The sequence below is a fragment of the Triturus cristatus genome, chromosome 3_2, assembly GCF_964204655.1.
Source record: "Triturus cristatus chromosome 3_2, aTriCri1.1, whole genome shotgun sequence".
Classification (NCBI taxonomy): Eukaryota; Metazoa; Chordata; class Amphibia; order Caudata; family Salamandridae; genus Triturus; species Triturus cristatus.
In genome coordinates this window covers 926,144,458-926,165,197 of record NC_140584.1, presented here as the reverse complement: position 1 = coordinate 926,165,197, position 20,740 = coordinate 926,144,458, and the positions used below count along the sequence as shown (strand labels likewise).

The window sequence follows — 20,740 nt, the reverse complement described above, 5'->3', positions numbered from 1 at the left end:
CAAAAGGCATTAAAGGAGGCCTGACAACAGGCCAAGGGAACACACTCCGGATCCACGTTGCATGCGGAAAAGGAAACGGACGTCAGCACGCCGGGGTGGGACTTATGTGACTTCGCTGACGTCACGTCCGTGGACAACGTTCGGGCGGGGTCACGAGGTGACGCCCCCCGGTGCGCAGAGATGCTGCAGCAGAAACTTTTCCGGATCCAGTCTCCCACTTGGGGATAATTCTACGTTAAGGAATCTGCGGCTAGTAGTCTCTATCAGATAATAAAATTCACCCATTCCGCACTATCCACCTTCAACCATGCTCTAGAGGTCATGGGGTTTGCCATCTTGTAGAGCTGACACAGTCTTTCCACTTTCCAAATAAGAGTTCAGGAAATGGTACCAGAATGATACAAAAGCAGTAGCGTTTTGGAGGTGGACCCATGAATAGGCTCAAACTAGAAAGTTTAGAGTGAGCAAAGTGCTTTTTTGGACAGACTTGACTGACCAGAAAATAGTGCTTTGTGAATGTGTGGAGGGACACCCCAGCAGCAGTCTGGCATATATCTGCTTGCTAATGTAGTAGTAGCAGCATTGGCACTGGTGGAATTGGCTCACAGCCCTTCTGGATGCGGTTTCTTTTCAAATGACTAGCAGATCTTAATTCGGAGAACAATCCACCGTGAGATGGTACGCTTCTGCATGGCCTTTTGCCTTTTTTCGCTCCGGCAAGACCCCACAAAGAGATGATCGTGCACTCAGTGGTGTTAATACAATTGATGTAGAAGTGGAGCATTCTTTGGTGGGGGGAGGGGGGTACAAGCAATGGAGTCTCTTTTCCTCAGAGGGATGAGACAGTGCATAGAACACCCGCTGGGGGATGGATTGACCAACGTGGAACAGAGCCATAGCTTTCAGTGGAAAGGATATCCTAGTACACAGGACCAGCATATCTGTTTAGGTGATTTATGATGGCTGCACATAGAGCCTGAAGCTCACACTCACATCGAGCCGAGGTGTTGGCAACCAGCAGCACAGTTTTGATGGTGAGATGCCATAAAGCATACTCTAAAGTGGCTCAAAAGGAGTACACATTAAATAAGTAAGACTTAAGTCCCATTGAGCCATGACAAACTGAGAAGGAGGAAACCTGTTGCAGCCCTTTCGGAAAGCACCTCACAACTGGCGATTTAAATAGAGAGGGATATTCAGGCAATTGTAAGAAGGTCGAAAGATAACCCTCAACTGTTTCCAGAGCAAAGCCTTGCCAGGCGAGAGACAGAACAAAAAAACAAAACAGACAGTTTGGCCTGAAGAGAGAATCTGGCAATCGCTGCATCAAACCGCACATTTGTCCTAATGACAGGCGAATACAGTTTTCATCAAAGGACGCCTGGCTGCCACGACAACATCCACTACCTCCAGAGGAAGGCCAAATATGTTCTACTGTCGCTGCTTATTCTCCATTCATTAAAATGGAGGTTTGGAAGGCCAGGGTTCAAGTGTTCGACCTTTCTGCTGCAGCAAATCCTCCAGGAGGGGCAGTCTGAACAGCCACCCATCTTGGCTTTAATGACCTTGGGAACAAGGAGGAGAACAGTGTTTGAAGGATGCAAAGCACTTAATGGTGTTTAGAGTTTGAGTTACATTTGAAGGAAACGAAGGCCAGTCTTGTCAACAGCCAAGAAAGTGACACATAGGGACTTAAACAATCTCTCCATTACAGGAAGCCAGTGTTAACGCAGTGAGCGCCTGACACGAAGATGAAAATCTGGGGAGGTTAAAACCAAATTTGACTGCCACCATCTGAATACGCAACAAGCCCTTAAGTAAATACATTGTGGAGCTTAAAAATAGGTTTAAGAAAGTGCCCTATTTCTGCATGGTTGCTCCCACATTTTGCTGAATTGCTGATGTGCTCCTGCTAATCAGGTACCCAGGGCTTATGTTCTTTGCCTAAAACTGCATTGAAGCCTAAAACCCGATTGGCATCTCTGGCCACAGGTTAGACCCTGGTAAATGGTACCACAGGTACCCAGGGCACTGTGCCCAGAGAAGGCCTCGAAGGGCCGCAGCACTTATTGTGCCACCCGTAGAGGACCTGTACCCTTACACACACACACTGCCTTTGCAGGCTGCGTGTTTTGGAATAAAGTGAAGAGAATAAAGTGAAGAGTCGACATGGCACACATCTGTGTGCCATGCCTACAACCCACTACCCTGGCATAGATCAGTCAGCCCTCTAGCTGGATGCACTATACCAGTGGTGAGGGTACAGGTGCATGAGCCCTGTACCCCTACAGTGTCTCAATCTATTCTTAGCAAAACACACAAGATGATGGACGGAATGTTGCACATTGGCAAAACATTCACCCCCAGTTACAGATCTGGGTTTAATCCATCGTTATTTTGCTCACCACGCCACCCCAGTTCAGACATGGCCATATGCAAATCAGTCTTGACCTTCTTAGACATTGTAAGTACAGTGCTGCCATTAAGAGTATATGGTGCTGGGAGTTTGTCATTACGAACTCCACAGCACCATAATGGCTACTCTGAAAACTGAGAAGTTTGGGATCAAACTTCTCAGCACATTAAACCCACACTGATGCCAGTGTGGGATTTAATGAAAAATGCACACAGAGGGCATCTTAGAGATGCCCCCTGAAAACCAACCCACCACTAGTTGCCAGGCTGAGTGGCTGCTTTCAGATGCCACCACCAGACATGTTTCTGGACCCCTGGGTGGAGAGCCTGCTGCTCTCTGCGGCCTGAAACAATGCACATCCTGGGACGAGGTGCCATTCCTCCTCCCCCAGGATGGGCAGGGTTCACGAAGGGGAAGCTTTAAAGGCTTGCCACCTTTGTGAGCTTCACAAGGCCACTTGCTGCTTTCAGCAACTGGTCCCCACTGGTTCTGACCCCCACTATGGGTGGGAGAACCGGCGGGAAAAACAAGTGAGGAACAGAGGTGTGCCCACCTCTGCCAACTCCTCCCCTCAGGTGGGGGAGGCGAGGTGAAGTACAACTCCCAGTCCCCGCCATCTTGCAGATGGAGGGACCCAGCCAACCAGGGACAGGCTCATGCCCCCCTCCCACTGGAGGGTGGTATAATAGGGGGGGTACCCACCCCAGGGAAGGGACCCATTGGTCCCTGCCTTTTACCTACCTGTAACACCCCAAAATCTAGTATTTAGGGGCACCCCTGAACCTGGCTTCCTCAGACAAGAAGAAACTACAAGAAGAAGGACCGAACAGCCGTGCAGCAGCTAACATGACGAAGACGCCCACTGACTTGGCCCCAGCCCTACAGGGCTGTCTCCACCTCAAACCTGCTCCTGTGAAATCCCGGTGTGTCCTGCAGCCAGCAACCTCGAAAACCACAGAGGACCTACCTGCCTTCAACCCCAAAGACATTGACTCCTGTGAACACCGTATTTGTTAATCTGCAACCTCTGGCCGAAAACTGCAAATCCGCCCGACTCTGCACCAGCCTTCCACGGCCTGAGCTCGAGTGGGCAAACAAAACAAGGAGGTCCCCCCGGCAATCCTGACCCAAGATCCAGCGACCCCTGACCTGCCTGCAGCCTAAATCCAGAAGGTCCCCCAAACCGCGACCATGAGCTCGTAAGAAGATCCGACCCCAAAAGGAACCCCTGAACCGGACACCCCACGGCATTGTGTGCCCAAACCAACGGTGGCTAACCAACCCCTAACTTCCCAACTTACCTTTCAAAGTGGTGGTCGCACCCAGAAGACCTTCGTCCCCAAGCCTGCAGTTCCTTTGCAAACCGGAGGTTCCCCATTTAAAACAGGGCACCTGACGTTGAAACTGCACCCGGCCGCCCTAGTGCTGCTGAGGGTGCACCTTTGTTTTCCCATTTGCCCTGAGCTAAAGTCCAGGAGCTTTGCTCCCACAGCCAAGTGACCTGCTTGTCAGCAGCCACCAACCGGGGGCTCCCTAACCCCCATTGGATAACATTGGGCCTCAGCACTCTGCACCCGGACGTCCTAGTGTCGCTGAGGGTGTAACAAGAGTGCATTCTTGGCCATGGGGGGGGACTCCTGAGTCTACCCCCAGAACCTCAACTCCCACTACCAAATACTTACCTTAAAACCGATAACACCATTTCCCTCCATAGGATAACATTGACTGTTTTTCTTGTGTGGAGTTGGAAAACCTAAAGAAATTCTTTAAAATTGCACTAACTAACAAAAACAATTTTACTTACCTGTTTGCAGGAAATGTCCCAGAGTAGTATCCAGGTATACTACTCTGAGCAAGAAAAGTAATCTCAAAAGTAACTTTCCTGTAATTTTACTGAAAAGCCTATTCAAGTCTATGTACTGTATTTACAAAGTATTGCATTCCTCTGAAACCATACTGTAGTCAAAATAAAGTTCATATACTATTACAAATCCAAACTGTATTACAACTGTATATTTACTGCAAAGCACGTATCACTTACCTGTGCCAGGCTTGCTTGGTTCTAGAAGAATTACTAAAAGAATATTTTTATACAAAAACAATTGGTCTGAAGTTCAGTTTGAGTGTGTGAATTCATTTGCTACGGAGTGTGTACAACAAACAAACAAACACTGTCCTCGGATACTGCCTTACTGCTCGACAACATTACCACAAATAGGCCTTACTGCTCGACAACATTACCACAAATAGGGAGTGAGGTGCTATCTAACTTTACCTCTGCCAGCTTTGGGGATACCCTAGACTCTGTGCACACTATACCTCACTTTGGTATAGTATATACAGAGCCAGCTTCCTACAATAGGGCATTACAAAACCAAGTCTACTCAGAATGGCACTCTGAACCACCAATGGCCTTGCTAATTTTGGAAGGTAAGGTAATATTTTGCTAAGCATTCGCATAAAGAACAAAAGAGGGCGGAGGAAGTCTTGGTAACATGTACATCAAGTATGAGTTCACTCTCTAATTAAACCTCTGAATTGCACACATGCGAGGAAACTTCCGGCATCACACTGTCAGGCAGGGGCCAAAAGTTAAATGGTAAAGGAGACATTGGTGAGACCAAAGGGTACTGCAGCAAATTGAAAACACTCCTCTCCAACCACGAACCGCAAGTAGCGCCAATGGTTTGGCAGGAGATGGATATGAATATAGGCCTTCTGAAGGCCAAATGTCACCATCAAGGGCAGACGAGACCTGGGCTAGGATAAGCCTTTGAATTTCTCTTTCTAGAGTAAGGCGTTGAGAAGAGACCGATATAGAATAGGCTGAAGGCCTGTGTTGTTCCTGGGAATCAGAAAGTAGCGGGAACAACAACTATACCTCGTTAAAAAATATCATGTGGGTCGGGTGAGTACACATACCCAACTAAATGTAGGTAAACTTGTGGCAAACTGGTGGCACCTCGATGGAACTGGAGAGGAGCAAACGGTCCGAAATCCAGGATAAAATGGGTAATTCAGTGGACTGTGTGACAAGGCATACCCAAAACGAGGGGTGAGAACGCTCTTAATCACGGAGTCAGCCTAATTTTAAGACATCTGAATATGATGGACACAATCTCAGTAGGACACGATCTGCAGACTGGTAAGGAAGACTACTCACCCATAAGTAGGTGAAATTATGCCCACCAAGTTTGTTCTCGTAAATCAGTGCACAACTGTTTCCTAGTCCAACATCCATCCACATACGAACAGAGGGACAGCTTTAAGGATTTGAAATATTACTCTGAGAAGTAGTAGAACTCTCAGTTACTGTCAAAATCAATAACTTCTATGTTAAGTAATTTCAGCCAATTGTGTTGATTTCTGCAATTCACTATTTTAAGATAAAGTTTTGGCTATATGACAATGGACAGATGCAATAACAAAATGTATTATAAAGAAACTGAATATTATAAACACAAGACTTGTAAACGGAAATGACACAGCCAAAGTAGCTCTCATACCTATGCTCACTGAAGACAGAGTTGTCCAGGACTATTTTTTCCAGAAGTTCTATGAGCTCATTAGGCAGATCTGCTGTCATAAAGGCTTTCACTGTAACAGACACTTCCTCAGGGTCCTGGGTTTCAGAAAGAGCAGTTTGTACAACCTTTGACAGAGAAAACAAAATCAGAATGAGGGTTAGAGGAAAATGAGTTATTCTCCTTAAGGACAAAAACTTCTAGAATTGTTAACTGAACTTTGAAAATTGCATGGCTGTGCAACATACAGATGAGAGATGAGCCTTCTATCAACAGGTGGAGGAAAATTTGGAAAGCCAAAAAAGTGACAGTAAAAATGACACAGGGAGGTTGGGATAGAGGTGGCATTATAAAAGAAAATGTTACTTACCCTGTAAGCACCTGGTCATAGCACGTAATGCAGTAGATTTGCATGCTCTGCATACTTGTGTTGGGCTAGGACGTTTGTAACTTGTTTTCTTTTTTTAAGAGGTCTTACGAGTCATGACAGTGTCACCTCCCTTTGTTGGTAATGCCAATGGGCACCAGCTTACAGGGGGGGGGGGGTGCAGTAACATTTATGTGAGCATGTAGATGCACATGCTTTGCATAGACTGTAAAGTAATACTCTAGGCGATTGTGAGCTGGTGGATGTTGAAAAAAACTGATACTAAGATCTTGGAACAGCATGACCAACTCTAGGTTGCTGGTGTGCCAACACATCTAAACAAACGACTGCTTGTTAAACCTGTGTGTAGTGGACAATGTAACCGGTGTACATATGTCAGTTTTGACACTATTTACAAGGAAAGCCATGGTGGCTCCTTTTTTGTGTGGAATTCCGGCCTGAAACAGGCAGGCAATCATCTTTAAGTCCTTTAGTGGCAGGTATGGATAAACATGACAATCCATCTGGCTATGCCTGCTTTTGATAGAGCATGGCCTTTGCAAGGTTTCTCAAAAGCAAAAAGAAAATTGCCGATCTTTGCAAAAGGGTTAGATCTGTCATTGTAGTACGAGGGCACACTTGAAGTCAAGTGTGTGAAGGGCCCTTGTAGGACACTGGGATTTTGTTGCAGTTGTACCTCCACTTTTTGCTCCCTTTTAGCTATTAGATACTGCCTTTCGACTGAGTGTACTGAGGCCTGCAAACCAGACCTCAGTGCCAGTGGTCCTTCCCCAAAACAAGGTGTTGTTTAATTGTGCTGCAAATGGCTAAGGACTTTAGTACCCCTGTAAGTCTCTAGCAAACGGTACCTCCGGTAACTAAGTCATGGGTTCTAGAGAGGGACACTGAGGACTGCAGCATATCTTATGCCACCCTAGGGGACCCACATACAAATTCCACAGACTGTGCAGGTTGAATGACATGGTGCAAACTAGCAGTGAAAACATGACGCTCCTGTGTGCAAAGCCAAAGTCACTGCATCTAATATATGTAAGTCTACCCTACAGCAGGACTTTGAGCCCTAAGGCAGGGTGCATTATATTTTGAGCAAGGACATGCCTGCATGAACAGATATGCCCCAATGGTGTATAGTTCTATTAGTAGATCATGCAAGTGAGCAGGGAAGCCATCTTAAGGTATTTACTAACCATTGGTCAAAACAGATTCCCCAGCTCCATAATGGTTTCACTGAAACGTATGCTGGTTGGTATTAAACACCTCGTATTAATAAACCCATACTGATTCCAGTGATTAATACATGTATGCAGAGGGAACCTACAAGCCCTCAAGTGTGCTAGTGACTGGTTCAGTCCAGCTCGCTGACAGACATGTCCCCCCCCCTCCCCACCCCCCCCCAAAAAAAAGGTGAGAGCCTCATTCTCAGAGGACAGAAACAACACCTGCTCAGGGGAGAGGCGTTATCGCCTCCTTCCCCAGGAAGGCTGGCAAATTAGCAAATCTGACTGCCCTGATTGGTGAGGGGATGCCAACCCCCATTAGGCACCGGAACAGGCAGGAAAATTAGCTATGTAGGAGGCGTATTGCACTGCCAGGCTGGACACACCTCTAGGGTGACCAAGTCCAACATGAACACAAATCTAAAGATTCTACCATCTTGTGTGTGGTGGAATTAGGAATTCTGGGACAGGATAATGCCCACTCCCCAAAGGATGTGGTCTTCCAGGGGGTGCAGTGACCCCAGGGTTAAGTAGCCCATTTGCTACTACCCCTTATTCCCCTTAAAGCCCCTAAATAGAGTATTTAAGGGACACTAATGCCAGGACTTCAGATTTCTATGGACCAAGAGAAGAAGTGGACAAATAAGATTGCTGACCCAAGAACCTGCCTGCTGCACCGGACCTTCATGGAGCACCCAACACATCCTGCTGCTGTACAGACTTCAAGAAATCAGGAGGGCTGCCAGTGCTTCACCAATTGCCAAAGGAATTCCCTTGGTTCTACTCCCCTGCAGCTGCAGGCACCAGAGAAGCAAGACCCAGCACACAGACTGCCGAATACGGTGACTACTGATGCAGCAGCCGCCCAGAAAGAGGTAGCAGTGCTCCTACGCGCCAGATCTGTCCTCCCTCCAAGTGTGGGAATACCAGGATCAAGTGGAGCTGCACAACGCTAATACCGGACGCCTTGCAGCAGCCAAGGCTTGTTGTGTTCAGTCAGGACAAAGACCGACTTGCAAGTCGAGGGACTTCAGGGACAGAGAGACCCACATCGAGAGTGGCCTGGTTGTCCTGCTTGCCCCTCTGGAGGAGAACCTAAGACAAAGAGTGAGTCTGCGACTGCCACCAACTCAAAGCACCTATGATGCACTCACGCTCTGGAGCTAGAATACAAGGGAGGTGACGGTGCCAAATTGGTCCCAGACCCACAAGAGCTAAGCCAATCCTTGGGTTTGCCCAGACTGGACTTCTAGTCGCTGCCTGCAGCCTCTTTCTGCAGGCCCCCTCCAACCGCAAGAAACTCCTGCACCGGATCCAACGCCAAAAGACATCACAGCACCAGAGCCCCACAGCCTGAGAAGTGGACCAATGGTGTCCCTGTTGTCTTAAGTCTAGTAGAACAGTCCTGTAAGTTGCTATTGAGTGCATGAATGCAGTACGTTTTTCCCCCCACACGATAACATTACTGCTCCCAAAAATTGCATTTAAGTGTCAACTTTTGAAAATTGTAAAACTTGTTAACTCGAAAAGTACAAGCCTGATTCTGGTAATCTTGGTATCTAAATGTATATATAAAAGGATGTGTTATTTTTAAAAATAGGTGTCGCATTTCTGAGTGTGTGTCTCGCTGTAGCCTTTGTGTGTGCAATAAATGCTTAGCACTAACCTCTGATATGCCGAACTGCTAGCCCACACTACCACAAAGGAGAGCATTTGTGGTGTCATTTATAGATCTAATTCCTTTATGGTTTGCCTGGACTCTCTGCACAAGATACCTCATTTTGGTGCACTAAATAGAGAGCCAGCTTCCTACAGTCCCCTCTCTACTAGTCTGGATGAGGGAAAAAAGACAGGGAGATCAATGGTCTGGTTGAGGTGGAAGGGGGATGAAACTTGGGATTAGTTCGGAGGATACCCTGTTACAAACTTGGAAGAAGGGCTACTCTAAAGTGAGGGCCTTCAGCTCAATAACACTTCTTAAGGATGAAAGAGCAACAAGTAAAGCGACCCCCAGTAGAAGAATTGTAAATGGCAGAGTTTCAGAAGTGGGACCCATGAGTCTAAGGGCAACATTAAGGTTCAACACTGGGGAGGTAATCTGGGTGGAATAACCCATTTGAGTCCTTTCATGAAAGCTTTGATGAAAAGGATGTTGAATAAAGCATGGCGTTCCCTTATTCTGCATACAGCCTCCAATAGCAGCCAAGTGGAGTCGAATGGAAGTGTAAGCTAAGCCTGATTTTTGCAATTGGAGAAACTAGCAGAGGAGATCTTTAAACGCAGGTTGAAGCGGGTAGGGTGTTTGAAAATGCAGTATTGGATCACACTTTTTCACTTGGCTGCTTAACAGGCTCACATAGTGGGTCTGTGTGCCTCTGAGGATATACATGCACTCTCGAGGGAGACAGAGCTGAATTCTAGGACCTCAGGAGCTAAATTGCTAGACTGAGCTGCCTGGGGTTAGGGTGCCTGATTGTGCCTAGATTCTGAGTGAGAAGGTACAGCCAATTGGGATACTCTTTGTGTGGTGGGGTGGGGGCAGACAACAGACCTCTTGAGAACCAGGGTTATCCGGCCAACGTGGGAGCCACAAGGATGAGCGTGAGGGATGTTTACTGAAGTTTGCTGTGCCCCCGGCTTACAAGCAGTGGTGATTACCAGAGTTGGGTGGGAGCGGACTGCAACTATAGAAAGGGTCAGAAGGGAAGGCTTTCTATTTTTTTATCCACTCTAGGTGTTATAACCCTAGCCCGTAGCGAGGGTCTTTAAAAATGTCAGGGGTGTGACGTAACATGCCTTTGAGCATGGGGAGTTATTGAGTGGAGCGGTGAGTGAAGGAGAGGGTTTCGAAGAGGAAGTCCTCTTTTAAGGGCTCAGTGTAGAGTTCGACCTTATGACAGGAGATGGCTCCATCAATGAGTTCCTGAAAGGATGCATAATCATTCAGAGAGGAGTGGCAGACAGGATAAAGGTCAGGGTCTCTCGCCTGGTTGCTATACATTGTGTGAGTCCCATGTGTCACCCTGTGGGGGAGTGTCAAATGTGTGATCACTGTTGTGCCCCCATGCCCACCCGGTCCAGAGTGTGGTGACCCACAAGGTGTAATGTTAAGGAAGTCCGCTGGAAAAGCAGGTGGGGTTGGCGAAGCCTGAGGAACAGGATAAGGTGATGTGGTGCATGGGGTAGGGAGCTGGTTGCCTTATCCACTTCTTGCATCGTTTTGCAGGAAACAATATCATAGGCCTCCTCGAAGGACGTCTGACGTTACAAGGGTAGAGTATCCGGGCCCAAAGAGTGGGGAAGAAAGCGGCCCGACTGAGGCTGGATAAACAGGTGTTTCTGCCTTGAGTCACGCTTCTCTTGCATTTAATGGAGAATCAACTTAACTGCATTGGTGTCTGGTTTAGTGGTCGACGCCAAAGTCTGAATCACAGGGGCCTTAGGTTTCAGCACCGAGGTTCCGGTTGGTGCCAAAGTGGATGCTGTCGATGCAGAGGGTTAGCTCGGTGTTGGGTGGCCGGTCTTGAAGACTTCTTGGGCATCGAGTCGGAGCTTGGCAGGGCATCCAAAGTGATTTTTAGTTGTAGACCATAGACCAAAGGCTGTGGTGGTACGAAAGCCTGTCTCTGGTCTTCAAGAGCGGCTGAGTTCTCTTTGATTGAAGGCTGCTTGGAATGAGGGCAGTGTCAAGGGGGAGGGGGTGCTGTACTCAAACTGATGAGCTGGTGGAAGGTCTTCGATCTCCAGGTCAGAGCCATAACTTGCGAGAAATACTCTTCACCCGCAGCCGACGCTTGTGGGTGTTTCCCCTCAACGTCCTCAGGACTGAAGAGGTCAGGGGTATTGTCTCTTCTCCTATGTAACATCTCGAGGTGATGAGCACGACTGTCGCAAAGAGTCTTTTTGGAGCAGAAGGCACGGCAAGCTTCGGCAACGAGCACAGATTGCAGACCTGATGGAGATCGGTCTGAAGATATTTCGCGTGGCAGCAAGGACAATTTCAAAATGGCGTTCATCCCATCACTGTCGAGGCATGATGGAGAGATGTGATGGAGAGATGTGACGGGCAAGGACCAGGATCCCGATTGAGTGAAGGAATCAAACATCAACCAGAGATTGATAGTTTGGTAGATGTGATAGAAGTACAATACAGACAGAGGGAAGGAACCCTGTGAACTGAAAAGAGCACTGTGACTATGTCGACCCAGATCACATGAGCACACGTCCGAACCAGACAGTAGAAAGAAAACAATCTAACAATGGAGTCAATGTCCATGCGCATTATTGCCAAGAGGAGTCACAGCACCTTGCCACTCAATCAATCTCAATCAATCAGGCGTTTGTTAAACACGACTACTCACATGTAAGTGTCTTAAGGCATTGGGGGAAAGTTAGCAGGCTCCAGTCCATCAAGAGGGGGGTCTGTCGAAGAGCCAGGTTTTGAGGTTTCTTGTGAAGATGGGGAGCGATGTTGTCTGTCTGAGGTGGAGTGGAATAGTGTTCCAGGCTCGGGCCGCGGGGAAGGAGAAGGAGCGGCCTCCCGATCTGGTCTTTCTGGTGCGGGGGACCACGGCATAGGAGAGCTGGGCTGATCGTCGGGTCCTCCGGGGTGCATGGAATTTGAGTCGGCTGTTCAGGTATGCTGGTCCGGTGTCGTGGAGGGCCTTGTGGGCATGGGTGAGCATCTTGAAGGTGACTCTAGCTTTGATGGGGAGCCAGTGGAGTGTGTGCAGGAGCTGGGAGATGTGGCAGTGTCTTGGCAGGTCGAGGACCAGTCTTGCGGCGGTGTTCTGGATGTTCTGTAGCTTGTGGGTAAGGTTTTTGTTTATTCCGGTGTAGTGCGTTGCCGTAGTCGAGTCTGCTGGTGATTCAAAAGACTTCGTTGAAGAAAAATTATTTACACACATCTGGGCCCAGCACTAGATGGCAGGAGTATGCACAGAATGTGGATCTACAGCCACACAAGACTCGAACAACAATCTAACAATGAAGCTGGTGCCCATGGAGTCACTATATCTTGCGACTCCAAAGACTTCTTTGAAGAAAAACAAGTTGCAAACATCAGAGCACAACACTACATGGCAGGAGTATTCACAGCATTTTTAGCTACAGCCACAGATGGCACGCGCATAAACGTCCATTCTTTAGTGCAAGATCTTGCTGGAGGCAAATTACAAACTATTTTGTTTTGCAGCTGTTGTGGGAAGTTACAAGTCTGGACCAGGCCTTGACTTAGTTCCCGGAGTTTAGCTACGCAGAACTAAGTTACAAAAAACTCTGCGAAGTTCTGCGAGTGGCAGGATGCAGTGCGAACTGCAGTGTGTGCTGGTATTCCTGCCGCTTGGGCAGAAATTCTACCCGAGCTGCTGCTCGTGAACTTACCGTTCGCGATCGAGTGGGGAAAAAACTCTGCTGCACATCGCAAAGTGGAGTTTTCTGCACTCCGTGAAGTGCGAAGGGTAGAAAACTCCGCAAACGGAGCGAAGTTCACTGCCCAGGCCTAGTCTGGACCAAACATGGTGCCAACAACATCTTACCTGATCTATAAGAGGTCTTCTGTATGGATTGCTTTCCAGGAGAACACTGGCCCACAACTCTGGATCTTTGCGACGAACTAAGTAACGTGACAAGCTCTTGAATAATGAATTTTCATTGCATACCTAAATGACAAAAGAAATTCAAATAAGTGCAAATACAAATATATATATATATATATATATATATATATATATATATATATATATATATATATATATATATATATAAATAAATAATATATCTGGACATATTTAGGCATAACAGGAGTTACTTACGTTAATAAGCTCCAGATCACACTGGCCTCGCTCATAAGCCACACATGCCAAGTGCGGGTCTCTCTTCTCGCAGTACTTCCCAACAACGCGACTGTCATAATATGGATTCTCCCGCAAAAATCTCTCTGGGTTGTTGTTGCTATCAATGTAGATCTTTGCCAGTGCATTATGGGTAGCAGGTTCCTCACAGCCCTCGTGGATTCTCGACTCCAACCAAGGCAGAAGCAGTTTCAACCTGAGTGGCAAAAAAAAGACACTGAGAACCTTTAAGGAATTAAACTCAGATCTAATAACTTTGCCAACAAGGTACCATGGTGATGGGTCCTGGGAGGGTGCGAGAGGTTGTGTGATAATCAAATATCAAGGATTCAGATACAAAGTTTCTTCTATGTGATGAACATCTTACAAAGTCACTAAAACCATATTTTCTTTTAATTGGGTTTCTCCCTTCCCCTGACAACCATAACATCCCAAACTGCTAGCAGGCTTTTTACAAAAATTCTAAATCCCAGTGAAGAAGAAACACTCATTTCAGAAAATCACTGAAATTGCTCTTTGGTCTTTTCATTATGTGATCTAACTTTCTGATGTAGTGGAATAAGTAATGCCCTGTCTAACCTAGCTCATTCACAAGTAATACTCAAGGTAATGGGCTAAAACAGAGCATCAGGACCCCTTAACAGCATCTCAACAAAATGTAACAATTTTACTCTAACTCTCTTACCCTGACTCTAAACAAACAAGCAAGCCATCCCCCTCCTTAGTTGGCACTTAACCTCTTCGGATTCCTTTTTAATTTAAAATTTGTTTTCGTGTCAGGGCACTCTGGCTGTGATGACTACCTTCAACTAATTAATGTGTTAGGATATAATACATGCAATGATTTTACACTGAAGGAAAATACAAGATCAATATACTCTAATGATATACTGAATCTTAGTAAACTTGAAAAGAAAAATTAATTAATATCTATTGAACATGGGTTAAATAAACTGGCTAACGACCAATTAAACCGGTGTACATTTGTACAAATGTTTAACAGAGACTAACATATTTTGGACAGTAAAGTAGGATTCACACAACGGGGGAATAAACACTAATGCCATCAAATAACACTTTTTTTACATGGTTCTTAACATGTCCTGAGGAATCCAAGTGAGATTCTTTCAGTTGTCTAATGAATCACAAAATTAGGTCTTATACAGGTCAGCAATATGTTAAAGCACCTGCTGGAACATTACAGAGTAGCATTCTGGTTCAAAATACTGACTGCTTGCCCAGGCATTCCACCATTCCAAAGTCATTAAAATGGATACAGTGAAGTTGGTTAGCAGCAGTGACTGGTATCCTAATGCCACAGAAGAAAAGAACATATACTGGTTGTGCTTTTCAGGAATCTTCATTAAAGTCGTAAACGGTAGGGGGGGGGGCGTAGCCAACCAACATGGCCGACTGGACGTGAGCCTCAGAGCTCCTGGCCAATTCAACAGATGATCCTGCAGAATACGGTTTTACATAGCTCGATAAGCATGGAATGCATGGTGCATTAAGGATCGCGGACTCACTGTTGAGTCAACAAGTTGAAATTAACTTCCAGTGACGTCCAGAGATTCCCTGAGACGAGCAGACTTGGAGCAGCCTAATTGAACCATGCTGGCACATTGATGCCATAGGGATCATCGTTCCTGGTTATCAGAGGTCTGGCTCACCGGTCCCTGGAGGGGAGGCCCATGGTAAGCCGCCGGGACCGAAAAACGTGGCCTCTGCGGCGATGTTGGTCTCTGGGGACTGCCTGGCTTGAGGGGCGGCAGAGTGCCCGTGAAAGGCTCAGTGGAGGCAGACACCGCAGAAAGCAGAGCAACTGGAGGTTTGTGCCGGCACCGGACGACGCTGAGGTGCAGGCACATAGCCAACTGACAGCAGTGCAGAACCAGCTGGAAGCAGAGGCTGAGGAGGGAAGCAGACTGCAGAAGCCGTGGGGATGTCGGCGAGAAGCGGGCTGAGCAGCTTCGCAGAGGTGAGACCGGTGTGGCCATGCTCCTACCTATGCTCCTGGCCCACTCCCAGGTGCGAGCAAGCCGGGGCTCCTGGTGGGCAGTGGAGGAGCCTGGGTGCCAGATTAGCCCGCTGGTTGCAACTGTGCACCTTACATGTCTCCAGCATATGCTGTTGACCCTAGCAGGCAGTAGAGCGCCAGGGGAATGCTGAAACAGGGCCAAACTTTGTAGAGGGCACGTTTGAAGGCTGGACACACCCTGAATCAGGGCCAAGCATGCCCATGGCTGAACACTAGAGTCTGGGACCGCGATTGCTGGTCCTGTGAGCTAAACGGTACACTCATCTACAAGGGTAATCAGGAACACAGGCGTGAATTCTGGACAGGAGTGAAAGCCCCGGGATTAGCTCTCCTCACTGGAAGTGATCCCCCTCTGGTTGTCCAGAGGAAAGGACACGTGCAGACACCGTGGTTGGCCCTAGAAGGGGGGGGGGGGGGGGAGCAGAGGCAAAGAAGATTAGACTCGCTGAAATTAAGGCGACTCAGAGGCTCACTGATGGACGTGCCAGGCACTATCTCGCTTTACCTTGGAAGCTGTGTACGGAGGCGGGTCCAGTGTCTGTGCTCAAGGGGCCCCTGCGCAGACCGGTAAATGACTAGGTGTACCCGGAAACCACAGACCCTCAGAAACTGGACGAAGTGGAAGAGCCTGGTCACAGCACAATGGAGGTCTCAAAGGGCAAGGACGCCGTGTGCTAATTCCACGCGGTGGAGGGAATGAAATAAGAACCCAGAAGTACAACCTGGGGAGGGACACCCACACTGTGGCTGTGAGTGACTTGCTTCCTACAGACACCCTTCTCAGAGTACACACAACATGGGTAAGGCCAACACGGCGGGGTCTGCCTCTAAAAACACAATCTCCCAACATACCACGCCATGACATCTCATGCAGAGGCTCACAAGACAAACAGGCCCCAGCGAAGACTGGCCCGGCGGAACCCAGCGGTGCAGAGCTATTGGCGATACAAGGCTCCAGAACGGCACTGGAACAACAAATACAAACCGTATCTATTGACCTGGATCTGCTCCGTGCAGACTTGCACAAATTGGTGGGCAAAGTAACAGCTGCAGAAGGTAATATTTCTGACCTAGAAGGGGAGGTGGTCACCCTCAAACAAATGGCAGGGATGTCCACAGCCATGAGAGCCTTGGAATGGAGGGCAGAAGACACGGAGGGCAGGTCCCACCGAAACAATACCCACGTCATGGATTTTCGTGAATAATCGGAAAAGGGATCGACGGAACAATTTGTGGAGAAGTGGGTTCGCACAGGGTTCTGCCCTCAATCAATCAATCATTTGTAGAGCGTACTACTCACCCACGAGGGTCTCAAGGAGCTAAAGGGGTGGGGAGGGGGGAGAGAAAACTGCTACTGTTCGAACAGCCAGGTCTTGAGAAGTCTCCTGTCGTAGGTCGATGGGGAGGGTGTTCCATGTCTTGGCGGCGCGGTGGGAGAAAGATCTGCCGCCGGAGATAGTTCAGTGGATGCATGGGACGGTGGCGAAGAGGACGTCAGCAGAGCGAAGCAGGCGGTTGGGAGTGTAGGTGGTGAGCCGTTTGTTGAGGTATGTTGATCCGGTGTCGTGAGTGCTTTGCGAGCATGGGTGAGGAGTTTGAAGGTGATCCTCTTGTTGACGGGGAGCCAGTGCAGGTCTCTCAGGTGAGCAGTGAAGTGGCTGTGGCGTGAGATGTCGAGGTCGAGGTGTGCGGAGGCGTTCTGTATGTGTTGAAGTCTTTTCTGGAGTTTGGCCGTGATTCCCGCGTAGAGGGCATTGCCGTAGTTTAGTCTGCTGGTGACGAGGGCCTGGGTGAGTCCTTCTAGTTTCGGTGGGGATCCATCTGTAGATCTTGCGAATCATGTAGAGGGTGGTGAAGCAGGAGGAGTAGACGGCGTTGACTTGCTGGGTCAGTGACAGTGATGAGTCCAGGATGAACCCAAGGTTGCGTGCGTGGTCGGTGGGTGTCAGTGCAGCTCCTAGCGAGGCCGGCCACCAGGAGTCGTCCCAGGCAGAGAGGGTGGGGCTGAGGATGAGGACCTCCGTCTTGTTAGAGGTCAGCGTCAGGCCAAGGACTATCAGGCTTCTTTGTGGTGGAGAGGGCTCATGGGGCATTGGTGCTGGTTCCGCTGCCACCCCCGGGATCTCCGCCGAGAGCGATAATTGCCAAGATCCTTAACTACCAGAACAGGGATGATATTTTTCAGGCTGCACAGGAACACCCTGACTTACACTAGGATAATGCCAAGCTCACCAAATACCGCGATTACACTATACAGGTGCAGGACTTACACAAATCCTACATAGGGGTGAAACTGAAGCTGCGGGCCCTCCAAGTCCAGTACAAGCTCCTGTATCCCGCAAAAATAAATATACTGGCTCAGAGGAAGGCGCACTTTTTCGACACACCCAAGAAAGTGTGGGAATAGTTGGAAATTTGGGGTGACGCGCAGCCCCTGAACGTACCATGCAACCAATGTAAAAGATGGGGCACTCGAACTAAAAGACTGCCACGGCAGGTCAGTTTGGCTGGTAATGCAGCCAACAGCAACATTGGAAGAGCGAAGGGTCATCGTTAAACACCACCCCAGACTGTATACGTGAGACAATAATGGAGATGGCACCGGGAGTTGGTAACGCTTGAATGGCTGGAATTGCTAGCAGGAGCCACTGGTGGGCCTAGAGTGCTCGTGTGGGATTGGAGGGGACAAGGTTTATGAATCTGATAAGACACGGGTCGAAAGCCTGCCATTAATGCAACAGGCACCTGTACTAAAGGATGCCCGGAGAGAGGTGGTTGAGGTGGGCCACCCTGAGTAAAGGAGGGTGTGAGAAAGTGCCATCTTTCTTGCATGGTGTGCCCCCACTTTTTGCTAAATTGCTGAATGTACTTTTACTGAGTGTACCCTGGACTCCTGCCAACCAGGTGCCCAGGGCCTATGTTCCTTCCTTAAACACACAAACTCCAAATTGGCAAACCCTGGCCACATGTCAGCCCCTAGTAAATGGTACCCTAGGTACCCAGGGCCTTGTGACCAGGGAAGGCCCCTAAGGGCTGCAGCACTCATTGTGCCACCCTTAGGGGCCCTGTACCCTTACACACACACACTGCCTTTGCAGGCTGAGTGTTTGGGTGCAGGACAAAATGAAGAGTCGACATGACACACATCTCTGTGTGCCATGCCCATCACCTACACTGCCATGGCATATATCAGCCACTCCTCTGGCTGGGTGCCTTATGCCCATGGTGTGGGCACAGGAGCAGGAGCCCTGTGCCCCTACAGTACCCAGGTCCATTCCTGGGCACTAAGTGCAGTGCTACCATTTAAGAGTACATGGTGCTGAGAGCTCGTCAAACACGAGCTCCACAGCACCATAATGGCAACACTAAAGACTGGGAAGTTTGGTATCAAACTTCTCAGCACATTAAACCCACCCTGATGCCAGTGTGGGATTTAATGTACCAAGCACCCCAGAGGGCATCTTAGAGATGCCCCCTTACAACTAACCTACAATCCACGTCTGCTCTGAGGCTGCCCAGGCTGCCACACAGCAGATCCGTTGCTGGACCCCTGGGTGGGAGAGCCCCTGCTCTCCCGGGCCTGCAACAATGCACATCCTGGGTGAGGTGATAAATCTCCTCCCCCAGTATGAGCAAAGGGAAGCTTCAAAGGCATGCCGCCTCTTGGAGTTTCCCCAGGCCACTGTAACCCCCCCACTCTGGCGGGAAGCTTGGCCGGAAACCCCATACAAGGACAGGGGATGTGCCAGCCTGCCCACCCCACCCCTCAGGTGGGGGAGGCGAGGTGAAGCACATCTCCGGGCTCTCGCCATCTTGAAGATGGGAGGCCCTACCCTATCAGGATTAGGCTACTGCCCCCCTCCCACAGGAGAGAGGCAGGATAGGGGGTGTACCCACCCTAGGACAAGGACCCATTGGTCCCTGGCCTTCACCTACCTGTAACGCCCCTAAATCTAGTATTTAGGTGCACCCTGAACCTTCCTTCCCCAGATTCCAGATTCAAAAGACTACAAGAAGAGCAAGAAGAACAAAGACCTGCCCTGCAGCTGCTAAAAAGGGAAGAAGACACCAACTGCTTTGGCCCCAGCCCTACTGGCCTGTCGACTCCCGAACCTGCACCAGCGCGGCATCTGTCGTGGCCAGCAACCTCACCAACCCCGGAGGACCTGGCTACCTTTTGGCTCTAAGCCCCTGGGACTCCCATGAGTGGAGGCTCTACTCAGAAACCTATTTCTAACCCCTGGCAGCAGCCCGGAACCGCGAACCCAGCACACTCTGCACCAGCCAAGCCTGGCCAGTGCCGGAGTGGACAAAGACCCTGAGGACGACCCCACGGCGACTGTGACCCCGAGTCCGGCACCCAAGGACCCCCCTCGACATTCCGGAAGAAGCCTGCAGCCTCGGAACAAGGTGCCCCCCAACCGCGATCATCAGAGGGTAAGATTTCCCGACACCAAAAGGCACCCCTGCACGCGGCGCCCTGCGCCCCCCTGTGCCCAATCCCGGGGTACCCACCTAACCTACAACTACCCTACTTACCTCTCGAAGTGGTGGTGGCACCTGAAGCATCCTCGTCCCCGAGCTTGCAGCCTTTTTCCTAACCGGAACATTCCCATTGATTTCCATTGAGCGCCCGACGGCTCAAAAGCACCCTGCACCCAGCCGCCCGAGTGGCCCTGGCAGTGCAATCTCTACACTAGCCTACTTCCCCACTTGCCCTGAGTGAGTGACCAGGAGCCCAGCTCCCACAGCCGCGTGGCCTGCTAGTCAGCAGCCACCAAACCAGGCCCCCCTATTCGTCATAGGCTAACATTGGGCCTAACTCTCTCTGCACCCGGCTGCCCTAGAGCCGCTGAGGGTGAACTAACTGTGCCTATCTGACCTTGGGGGACCCCTGAGTCTATGCCCAGAACCTCACCTTTGCCAGTCAAGAACTTACCTGAAAACCGCTAACTCTATTTTCTACATAGGGTAACATTGACTGGCTTTTTCTTGAAATTTCGTCTAAGTGTCTTCAAATATTCACTAAAAATCAGCCGAGCGACAAAAACGCAAAAACTCACCTGTTCTCAGGTGGGCTCACAGTGCTGGATCTTGGTGCCCAGCACTGGCTCGGAAGAATACTCGCATCTATACTTACCAGTAACCCCATTTTCTCCCATAGGAAACCATTTACTGCTTTTCTGTGAAATTTCTTCTAAGTGTTGATTTCTGCAATTTCTAAATATTCCTCAAAAATCGTATAACATCTGAAAACGTAATTACTTACCTGTTTTGGATAAATGTCCCAGTACTGAACCCAGAC

At 49.0% G+C, this 20,740-nt stretch overlaps 1 protein-coding gene across 2 annotated transcripts in view; it reads right to left on the bottom strand.

The window, feature by feature from the left end:
* Positions 1-20,740, bottom strand: part of CLTC (clathrin heavy chain) — an 853,725-nt gene that overhangs the window by 319,870 nt on the left and 513,115 nt on the right. For both annotated transcript variants that reach the window (XM_085649401.1, XM_085649400.1), the window contains exons 17-19: positions 13,359-13,593; positions 13,083-13,205; positions 5,923-6,068 (exon numbers count right to left, since the gene is read on the bottom strand). In XM_085649401.1, the coding sequence (XP_085505527.1) occupies positions 5,923-6,068; positions 13,083-13,205; positions 13,359-13,593 (504 nt within the window). The remainder of the gene's footprint in view (positions 1-5,922; positions 6,069-13,082; positions 13,206-13,358; positions 13,594-20,740) is intronic.